At 48.9% G+C, this 11,511-nt stretch overlaps 1 protein-coding gene across 7 annotated transcripts in view; it reads left to right on the top strand.

Annotated features, from left to right (window-relative positions):
- Positions 1-274: 274 nt before the first annotated feature.
- The window catches only part of MAP7D2 (MAP7 domain containing 2), a 105,979-nt gene continuing 94,742 nt past the window's right edge, over positions 275-11,511 (top strand). For 3 of the 7 annotated variants that reach the window (XM_082375577.1, XM_082375578.1, XM_082375576.1), the window contains exon 1: positions 275-424. In XM_082375577.1, coding sequence (XP_082231703.1) covers positions 373-424 — 52 coding nt within the window. In that variant the 5' untranslated portion in view covers positions 275-372. The remainder of the gene's footprint in view (positions 425-11,511) is intronic. The other 4 variants (XM_082375580.1, XM_082375579.1, XM_082375581.1 and 1 more) reach the window with 3 other exon arrangements.

Here is an 11,511-nt window from a genome sequence, read left to right as displayed (position 1 = left end):
ACGTGCACGCGGTGTGTGGGAGCGCTGTGAGAACTAGTGCTCACATTGCACGTGCACGCCGTGTACTCGTGCTGTGTGAGGGCTGGTGTGCATATTGCCAAGTGCACGAGGTAGGCGCCTGCTGCTTCAGGACCTGTGTGCACCTCGCGTGTGCACGCCGTGCTCGTGCGCGGCTTGAGAACCGGTGCGCACATCGCACGTGCACGCCGTGGGGGGGACGCGTGCGCGTGCGGACGCGCGCAGGTCCGATACGGCGCGGAGGCAGGGGCAGTGCGCCTGTGCGGCCCGGGCATCCCGACGGAGCGCGGCGTCGACTGCGGGGCGGCAGCCGGGACGGAGGGGGTTACGCGGGCCCCCCCGCTCTCCGGGAAGATGGCCGAACCAGGCGCGGTGCGGACCTCGCCGCCCAACCACCGGCCTTCAGGTAGGGCTCCCGGGATGCGGCGGGAGCGTGGGAGCCTCAGGCCCCCCGGGCGGGGGGGGCGGGCCGCAAGAGGCAGAGGTTCTGGAGCGCGAGGCCGTGGGGGGCGGGGCGCGGAACTGAGCTAATGTCCTTTCCTCGGCCCGGGGTCGCCTGGGCGCGGGATCCCGGGGCCGCGCCCCTCATGGTGCCGGTGGCAGGGAACCCTCTCGAGTGGCCTGAGTGAGTGGGTGGGATTGGAGGTGGCTTAGGATGGGTGGCAGGTGTGTTTGGCGTGCGGGAACCGGGGCCACGCTTGATGCCCCAGGGGCCCGGGGGGCTGGCCCCGCATCGCGGAGCAGCAGGCGTGGGGGGCACTGGGGTCGACCGAGCGGGCGCGGGGGGTGGCCGGGGCCTGCGCGCCTGCCCAATCTGCGTCTCGGGCGTCGCGCGCGAGGGGCAGCCCAGCTTCGTGCTTCGCGGCGTCTCCGGGGGGCACAACCGGCGCGTCACCCACTGGCAGGGGTGGCCAGCTGCGAGCCCCGGGCCGGGTTCCCCTGCCGCCCGCTTGCGCTCCCGGCGGCCGCGGGTGCGCTGCCCAGGGGTCTGGCGGGGTCGCGGCTCCCTCGCGTGGCAGCGCGACGGATGAGTCCCCCGGCCCTAGAGGCTGCAGCTGCTGGGAGCTAAGGAGGGACGGTCCCCGGATTGGCTGCCTGGAAACGAGCGAAGCAGGGAGAGATTTTGAGGACATTTGGCAGAATTTTAGATAAGCTGGTCTCGCATCCTCTAACGTTTTGTAAAGTGGTTGCAGGTAGTGCGGGTGTGTAAGCAACTTGGAAACCGATTTCATGTTTCTCCTGGCAACACCTTTTTTTTTTCTTTTTTTTTAAGTTAGTGTGAGCTATTTTTAAGGCGTGTTTTACCGCAGTATAACGTGCATCCCACAAAAGCGCACAGATCTTAAGTATAGGATTTGGAGAATTATCACATAGTGAAGATCTGCGTCTATTTTATGTAAGGTGTACCAAGGAAGGGAAGGAAATAAACGGAAATGTTCTTTAGTCGCTTAAAACATGGTTTTCATGGGGGAGGGGGTATGTTCTGATTGGGCCTTCATTTGCATCATTTAGAGAAGGAGGAGGTGGCTTAAATCTTTCCCAGTTTGCGTTTTTCATCACGCATTTGTTTTGAAGGCAGAATTTCACAAATATCACAGGATAGTGATATAAATACTAAAAAGATGTACTTCTGTTTTCGTCCTTTTTGTTTGAGAAACTCGGCTGCATATGCTAGGGAGAAACCCAAAACCCACCCATCCATCAGAACCAGCCTTGGGGGAGGGGGACCTAGTAGAATATAACATTGGAAAAGGGAGGTTGTTAAAGTTCACATTTTTATTTGGTCGAGAGTTTAAACAGTTAGGTTGTTTCGATGTTTTAGAGGCAGGGCGGAGCTGTATGGTTGGGCCTGAAATATCTGTGATATTTTAATTTATTTGAAGGCACTTAATAAGGGGACATCCTTATTAAGTTCTAGTTGGAAACTTTATTGTAGAAAAATAGCTTAAAGCTCTTTTCCTTCATTTGAAATTAGAAATATGGAAAGATGTGTTGTGTGAAGGTTTAAAATATTTCAAGGAGTTCCCTGGTGGTCCAGTGGTTAAGACTCCGTGCTTCCACTGTAGGGGGCATGGGTTCAATCCCTGCTCCGGGAACTAAGATTCCACAAACCGCACGATGCGGTCAAAAAATATATATATATATATTCCATAAACTTCTATGTGCATAAGGGTTGATGTGGAAAAATTGGAGTATTCAATTTAGGTGCCAGGTAGTACCATGGTTTGTTCTTTCAAAGCGGGTTTTGTGAGGCTAGGTACTTAGAAAAATAATGTCATCCTCAGAGAAGTCTTGATTATTGAGTTTTTTGGGTTTTTAAAATATTTATTTATTTACTTTTGTCTGCATTGGGTCTTCGTTGCTGTGCGCGGGCTTTCTCTAGTTGCGGCGAGCGGGGGCTACTCTTTGTTGAGGTGCGTGGGCTTCCCATTGCAGTAGCTTCTCTTGTTGCGGAGCACGGGCTCTATCTAGGCGCACAGGCTTCAGTGGTTGTGGCTCGCGGGCTCTAGAGCGCAGGCTCAGTAGTTGTGGCGCACGGGCTTAGTTGCTCCGCGGCATGTGGGATCTTCCCAGACCAGGGCTCGAACCCGTGTCCCCTGCCTTGGCAGGCGGATTCTTAACCTCTGCGCCACCAGGGAAGCCCTTTGAGGTTGTATTATAATCCATCTTGGTACTGATTACTCTTGGCTGCCCAAGGCCTTATCATTTGGGACCCATTCTTGATGAGAGTGAACCTGCATTTCTTGAGAGTCAACCATTGATCCTAAGTTTGTGCTGAGTGCTGTGAGGGGCAGAAAAGACAAAGAGGCCTGAGATGTTTAGGCTCTCGGACAATTTCACGGCGGCACAGCTGGGCGATATGGGCCGGCAAGTGGTTTTCCTGGGAGCTGTTGTAGAAGGTCGCAGGGGAATACCTCTCTGGTTGTTTCCTCTAGCAACAGGTTCTTCCAATACTGAAATCCTGTGCATTTTTCCCCATTACCCACCAGTGATGCTTTCTTTCTTTCCTTTTAATTACTCCCAGAAGAGAAATTACCCGATGTGCTGTTCTCTTCAGTGCTTGTGTTATATCACAGTATAAGGAATGAGAAAGCAAGCGCCTGTTGCTTGGTTCTGCCTCAGGACCTTAGAGGGCGGGCAGAGTCACCAGGTCACCGCTGTCAGACTGCCTCGGTGTTACACAGGTCCTGGGCGCCGCTCAGTCTGAAATGCCCCCTTCTCCGCTTTTCCCTTCGGGCGTTCACTTCCTCTAGGCTTCTCTCAGTCTGAATTAAGGAACTCGTCTTGCCTGTGCCTGCGGCACCTGCAGGAAAGCACTCTTCTTATTCTGCCCGTGTGACGACATTAACCTCCCAGTTCCTCTCGGCAGATGTTCATTGGGTGCCCACTGTGAGCAGGGCCCTGTGCTGGTGGCTCCTGCTGTCATTGGAGCTCGGGCGATCGAGATCCAGACTGCCTGGGTGTGAATGCCGCCTCTCCCCTTCCTGATGTCTCACCTCGGGGAGACATCGCTGAGCTTCAGTTTTCTCACCTTTAAAATGGGCTTAAGAACACCGTGGGGGGGGGGATAGAAGCACTGCCTTGAAGATGAAGGAATTGACATCTGTAAAGCAGTGCTTGACACACAGTAAATGCTGAAGCTGGTTAGCCATTGTCCCTTCTGTTAGAGTTTTTGCACGCAGTAGGTGTGTAACTGATGTTTGACAATTGCATTATGCTGGGAGCAGCTCCACTGGGTTGAGTAAATACTCGTGAGTTGGATTAAAGAAGTGTGTCGGTGGAGGAGTTTGAGATAGTGGAATTACAAAGCATGTTTCCTGAGGCTTGTTGAACTTTCCAGTGCTTTCTGTAGGTAAATACTGTTTACTGAGTTCAGTCCATTTGCCCATGGTTCCCTGGTAAGGAGGGAATTGCTTTGAGGTAAGACGAGGTTCCCTGCTGTCTTTCCATCTGCCTGTCTTCCATCCCCCGTCCTGGATCAGGAGAATGGAGGGTGCAGACTGGAAGTTCAGGAGAGCCTCCCCCCAGGGGCCACAGTAGGGTGGGGCCGAGTTGGAAAGGCTGAGAGTAGGGCCCCAAGAAATCAGAGTTCTTCATCCTTTCTCAAAGTTGCATTTAAAACCATTCTTTTTTTTTTTTTTTTGCTGCACTGCACAGCTTGTGGGATCTTAGTTCCCCGACCAGGGACTGAACCCGGGCCCTCAGCAATGAAAGTGCGGAGTCCTAACCCCTGGACCGCCGGGGAATCCCCTAAAACCGTTATCGACCACTCTCATCCTAAAGCTGTTTGGACCAAGAGGAGCAGATTGAGCTTGTGCGTGCATCCTAACATTGCATGTCCCTTCGGCAGTGAGAAGGGCCAAGGTCAGGAGAGAAAGAAACAAAGTTGTATTTGGTCTGGGGCTTCTGGCTTTGTGGAATGATGGCACTGAAGGACTCGGACTTGGCAGGACCTTCAGGGCACATTCCTGAAAGTCTGACCATCAACTGTTTCTTTTCTGATGTACTGACCCTAGTGACCCAACTGGTCAAAGTCTGTCATTTCTATCTCTATCCCTTCTCCCTCTCCACAATTAAAGGATGTTTTCCTCTCATTCAGATGCCCCATCTTCTGCCATGGTTCACTTTTTGAAAGAACATCTTGCCTTCTGTAGTAGTTATACTGATTGATTTATAACACAGTAGGATTTGCAGGGTTGATTTGGGCAGACGAGAGATGTGGTTTTCTGGGGGATGCTGGTCAATAGTCTAGTGGGCTTTGTTGGGAGGATTTAACAAGGTAGAACTCATAATGGCTCAGCATAGTAAGTGCTCACGGGGCAGGTAGTATGGTGATGCTTATGATGGCATTGCCTGGTTTTGGGGGGTGGGGGAGGGAGGGTTGGCATGCTGAGCTGACTCTGGCAGCAGTTTGATCATTTGGAAACTTTCCATGGCCCTGCCCTCTAGCCTCTTATGAACGAATTACACCAGAAGAAGGAAGAGGCAGTGGTCGAGGGTGGCTGCCCTTGGGGCGCTGTGGCCCAGGAGGGATCGCTCACCGCCCACCTCACGTCTGAGGTGACCACCTTCCAGTGACGAGTCTGCCGGCTCAGCACCTGAGGCTCCGGGGCAGGCTGGGCCTCGGGATCCCCTTCATCCGCCTCTGAGGTCTGTCTGAATGGAGGCCTTGGTCTGCTTCTCTCTTGGGAAGCGGTAGCTTTCCTCTTGCCTAGGAAGTTTTCCTCTTTTTAAGAACCTTGTGATTAGTGGAGTTCAGGTTGTGATTTAAGCAAGAGGAAAACAGGTATGAGTGAGGCGCACCCCTGCAAAGTGTTGGAGGGAACAGCAGTCATGCCAAGTGCCCATGATCCGTTGGAACGGCAGGGTCTGTCCCCAGGGTACATAGCTCCTGGCTGGCTCTGAGTTCATTCACTATCTGAAAATAACCGCTTTTCCCCTCCATGCCAAATAAGCTGGCGACTTATAGCCCCCAGACAACCCTATGGAACGTTTCTTGCTCCTTTGTCATCTCAGCCTCTTAATTTTTACCCTCCCCGTGCCCATTTATGTAATAATAGCTTTATTGAGGCAACATTCACATACCATACATTTCACCCATTTAAAATGCCCAATTCAGTGGTTGTCAGTATATTCACAGAATTGTACAGCTATCACCACAATCAATTTTAGAACATTTTCGTCATCCCGCAGAGAAACCCCATAACCATTAGCTGTCATTCCCCATTCCCCCTCACCCGTCATCCACTCCCCAGGTCCTGGCAGCCACCCATTTACACTGTCTCCATGGAGACCTCTAGGCTTCAGCCCTTGATGTGCGCACATACTGTGGTTGCCCGGAAGTTCGGAAGTTCTCGGGTGGCTCTCCATGCATCAGGGATTTAGAAAGCATCGTTCTGCACGCTCCGTCCTTCAGGTCCAATACTTGCTTCCACCGCAAAGCCTTGTCTTTTCACCTCCTGGGCATTCCTCTGCTCAGGGCCTGCAGGGCACTGAGAACCTGAATGGAACCTCCCAAGTAGTCTGCAGTCATATATTGCACATGTGTTCATTTTAGCTCCTCAAATAGTAACAGCTGCTAATTGTTGAGCACTTCTGTCCCAAGCACCATTATAAGAACTTGTCGTACGTTATTTACTTTATTCCTCATAGCCATCCTTTATACTGTTTTTATTCTCATTTTAGAGATTTGTAATTTTCTATTCCTGTGTAGCAAAACACTCCAAACTTACTGTTTCTCACCATTCAGGGGGTTGGTTGGGCTCAGTTGAGTGGTTCTCCTGCTGCGTGTGCTGTCAGCTGGGAGCTCAGTGGGGTTGAAATGTTCAAGATGGCCTCTCATGGTCCGGGTGTCTCATATTACACAAGGAGTCTGTCCTGGCCTTCCTCACAGTGTGGCAGCTGTTCTTCAAGAGCCAGGAAGTACAAGTTGCCAGTTCTCTTATGGCCCAGACTTGGAAGTCCCAGAATGTCCCTTCTGCTGCATTTGGTGGTCAAAGCAAGTCACAAAGCCAGCCCAGATTCAAGGGGAGGGGAAATAGACTCCACCTCTTGAGATGAGGCATGGTAAGCGCCTACTGGGAGAGGAGGAATCTCCCCTTTTGGAGATTCTCTACTGTAACAGGTAAGTACATAGACATTAAGAGAAGTTAAGTAAGGGAATTCCCTGACTCAGCCCTTTCACTGCCAGGGCCCAGGTTCGATCCCTGGTCAGGAAAGTAAGATCCTGCATGCCGTGTGGCAGGGCAAAAAAAAAAAGAGAGAGGTTCAATAAGTTGGTCAAGGTCACACAGTAAGTGGCAAGCCAGGACTCACACCCAAGTGCGTTTGACTCTAGAGTTAAGTATTTTTAATCTCCATTCTTCTGTGCCCTTCCAGATAGATTATAACAAATTCCTTTTGCACATGGGTCATGCCTCCCGCATTTTCTGTACCCCTCTCAAGATCTAGCTCAGTACTATTGACACACATTTTATAAGGATTTTGTGTGCCTTTTTTTATAGTTCACAGTTGTTTTTCTCTACAGAGGTGATGAGGACCTTCATTTCTTAGAATTACAGCAAAAGTTTTATCAACAAAAATGCTTAGAGGAAGAGAAGTTTCATTTAACAGAATTTCTTGTTTGCCAGGAATTAAGCCCCCATCCCCTCTGTGCCAGCCTTTACGTTGGGGTCTGGAAGATCTCCTTAGTATGCTTTCCTGTCTTAGAGCACTGCATTGGCTGTGACTGAGGACTGCGGCTCTTAGGTCATCACTCTGGAAGGCCCATGGAAGATTCTCTTATACTCTAGCCCAGTGTGTCTCTAACTCTTAAATACAATTTAAAGGACTTACTAGAAACAAAATATAAAGCACATGTAAAATACAGGTCCCAATTTTAAAATATCAGATTAGATACCAGATTCCAAGATATCAATGGATATCACATTACTTTGTCAAATTGCTATGAATGTTTCTAAATACATGCTCTCAATTTATGTCCTTATTGTGGACGATAATGAACAATAAGGAGGCTGGCATCTGTCCACAGGCCACCCTCTGAGTAACTTTGTCCTGGGCCAGCATTTCCCAAAGGGTGTGGTACACAAGAGGGTTTAGGTTACACGTGGACAAACTTATCTTCTCAATTTTATTTTCTTTTTTTTTTTTCTTTTTTTTTTTTTTCACACACACACACTGTATTTTATTTTTACAAGAGATAAATCGACTGACACCAAGCATTGTCTTCTCAATTTTAGATTAATGGTCCTGTGGATTCTTTAATTGTGTTGTAAAAATACAACTAATACATCAAACTGTAATTTCATGAATATTTTCAGAATGAGTAAAAAATGAAAAAAAAAATTCAGTTTAAAGAAAACTAGTAAATAATGGTATAGGTTGGTGCTGGCTAATACCAATAGAGTGCTAGTCACATATGTACTCCTAAATTTTCTAATAACTGCATTGAAAAAGCAAAAAGAAACAGGGGAAATTAATAATACAATTTATTTAACTCAGTATATCTAAAATATTGTCATTTCAACATGTAATCAGTGTAGAGAATTATTAATGAGATATCTGACATTCTATTCTTTGCACCAAGTCTTCCAAAACCAGTGGAGGACTTTACACTTCAACACATCTCTGCGTGGACTACTCACGGTTCAGCTGCCCCGTAGTCACCTGTGGCTAGTGGCTCGCGTACTGGACGCGGTGATCTAGAACATTTTCCTCATGGCAGAAAGTTCTGTTGGTCACATAGGGCACCGTGGTATTGAGTGTGGTATGAAAAACAGGATGTATGCTGTGGTATTCAGTCTATCTTAGATCTCTTGTGTGGAAATGAAAAGATGCTTTGATAAGACGGTCTCCCCTACAATAAGGCAAAACCGCCCTGGACCCTCAGGCTCTCGAGGAGAGAAGCTGCTTTTGCTTTCCCCAGGGTGGGCACGTGCCGAGGCCCTGGCACGGATTGTCTCGGGGACCTGGCAGGCTGTGGAAAGGGAGCGGGCTTGGCTTCGTGGTAAATGTTGGGCTGTTACGGAGGGAAAGCATGGTATAATACTGATGGAACAGTGGGAGGAGAGCGGTATTAGCCAGCGCAGGCTCTCCCGGGTTCAGTGTCGGGTCTGGTGGGGAACCCCGTGTGCGGGGTGGGGTCTGCTGGGCTGGGTCGGGGTGGGCTCTGTGAGGGCAGGTCTGGTCATTTCCCCCCAGGGCTAGTGTTGTGCTTTCCTAGTTCCTGTTCACAGAAGCCACACTCTGATTATGATCAACAAGTTCTGGTTGGCTGACAGGACAGACCCCCTAACTCTGGAGACCACATAATTGGACAGTTCCAGTGAATTCAGGGGCTGGTCCCGCCTCCCGCATCCTAGGTTTGATGATGTGGCAGAGCTGGCACTGGCTATAGGGGGACTTACTGGGCAGGGCCAGTTAACCCGAATTCGCTTTCAGGGCCTGAAGGACAAGTCCCTGCCCAGACCAAGTTGTCCCCCTCCTGAGCAGTTGGTCTGTCTTTGCCTTTGACACTGAGTCTTTAAGAGTTAACGGTTGGTGGGGCTTCCCTGGTAGCGCAGTGGTTAAGAATCCGCCTGCCAATGCAGGGGACACGGGTTCGAGCCCTGGTCCGGGAAGATTCCACATGCCGCAGAGCAACTTAGCCCGTGCACCACAACTACTGAGCCTGCGCTCTAGAGCCCGCGAGCCACAACTACTGAAGCCCGCGTGCCACAACTACCTGAGCCTGCGCTCTGGAGCCCGCGAGCCACAACTACTGAAGCCCGCGTGCCACAACTACCTGAGCCTGCGCTCTGGAGCCGGCAAGCCACAGCTACTAAAGCCCGCGCATCTAGAGCCCGTGCTCCGCAACAAGAGAAGCCACTGCAATGAGAAGCCCGTGCGCCGCAACAAAGAGTAGCCTCCGCTCGCCACAACTAGAGAAAGCCTGCATGCAGCAATGAAGACCCAACACAGCCAAAAATAAAAATAAATAAGTTTTTTAAAAAATTAAAAAAAAAAAAGAGTTAACTGTTGGTTTAGCAGGTCAACCAGTGTGCAACCCCAATTGCTATGGTAGAGCTACTGGATTAACTTCCTTCTTAGCTCCATTTTTCTATCCCACTCTTGTTTTTATCTTTCTCTCACACTTTTCATATTCATTTCTGCTGTATTTTATATAAGCAGAAGGAGGGAGAGAGGAATGCATAAATGAATACCTGAAATTAATAAATACAGAGCAGGAAACGCCCCTGCAGCTTGAATTTTTCACCAGGCACCAAAAGTCCTTTATTAAGTAGTGCTCTGTGTCTTTGTTTCAAAACAACACCTTAATATTTGCCCTTAACTTGAAATAACTATCTGAATCATAAACTGGGCAAAACAGGATTCTCCTGCTGTGCTTACTTTTAAAAAGACCCCACACCACACACACACACACACACACACACACACACACACACACACACACAAGATTCCCCTATGTTCTCCCTTAGCAACTAGGCATGCATTTTCAGCATTCCATTGACTAGAGAAGCAAACGTCCGTGTGCATGGGGGCCGGGTCTCCTCTTAGGAGAGTTTCCTCTTCTCTACCTTATTAACTGTGTGCGTTCGGTTCTCTTGAGCACCAGTCAGGGGTGACAATTCGTGGTGAAATATTATGACAGCCTTCAGTGGAAGCTTTCCTTGCATGTGGGTAAATTTTCCCCCAGTGTAGATATGTGTTATGAACAAAATTTCGTTCATTTTCATCAGCTAGGTAACCAATATTATTGAAGCAGATTTAGTTACATCTTCAGATGAAAAGCCCTCTAAAAAATTACTGATTGTGGGGCTTCCCTGGTGGTGCAGTGGTTAAGAATCCGCCTGCCAATGCAGGGGACACAGGTTCGAGCCCTGGTCCGGGAAGATCCCACATGCTGCAGAGCAACTAAGCCCGTGCGCCACAACTACTGAGCCTGCGCTCTAGAGCCCGTGAGCCATAACTACTGAAGCCCGCGTGCCACAACTACTGAGCCTGTGCTCTAGAGCCCACGAGCCACAACTGCTGAAGCCAACACGCCTAGAGCCCATGCTGCGCAACAAGAGAGGCCACTGCAATGAGAAGCCCGCACACCACGACAAAGAGTAGCCCCCGCTCGCCGCAACTAGAGAAAGCCCGCGCACCGCAACGAAGACCCAACGCAGCCAAAAATAAATAAAATCTTAAAAAAAAAGAAGGTATAAGGAATGAAATTGCACTTAAAAAAAATTACTTATTGTAATTGCAGTTTTCTTACTGCAAAACATGTTCCTGCTCTCCTTTTTTTCCCCTCCTCACCCACCTAAGTTTCCACTTCACTTGATTTTGTTTTTGTCAGTCACGAATTATTTCTAAAGAATAATTGCTTCTTATTAATGGTCCATTAATTTCTACATATCCCTAATCTTCTGGGGCGAGATTAACTCTTTTTATAGCAGAACAGTCAAGGGAGTGAAATGGACTGTTTCACTCTACCCTGTTCAGCTTTCATTTCTCTTACTTGTCTTTTACTTTCTCTCTGTTTCAACTGAACGACCCAAGAAGACATGGTGCCTTTCTACTAAGGAATGTTGAATGTCCTTTGTGGTACATAATTTTATCTTTATTAGTTAAAAATTAAAAGGATTCTTACCCCCTTTTTTAAAGGTGTGTAAAGATGACATGTAAAGGTGTGTGAAGGTGATTTCAGAATGAGTGCCTCTTATGATCAGGCCAATTCAAGCAGGAGATACTATACGCAGTGCTGTCTAGTAGAACTTTCTGTTCTGTTCTACGTCTGTTCCAAATGGTAGCCGCTCGCCACGTGTGGCTATTGAGCACTGAGGAGCTGACTTTTTAATTGTATCTGATTTTAAATAATTTAAATAGCCACATGTGGTAGTGGCTCCTGAATTGGACTGTGCAGTTAACTAGATGTTCACTGACCTTGCCAGGTTAGATCAGAAATAAGGAGTGTGTTGGGCTTCCCTGGTGATGCAGTGGTTAAGA

This window comes from Balaenoptera borealis (genome assembly GCF_965194805.1).
Source record: "Balaenoptera borealis genome assembly, chromosome: X".
In the NCBI taxonomy this organism is placed as follows: domain Eukaryota; kingdom Metazoa; phylum Chordata; class Mammalia; order Artiodactyla; family Balaenopteridae; genus Balaenoptera; species Balaenoptera borealis.
Note: the sequence above shows the minus strand (reverse complement) of the source record. Positions and strands in the feature narration are given on the sequence as shown.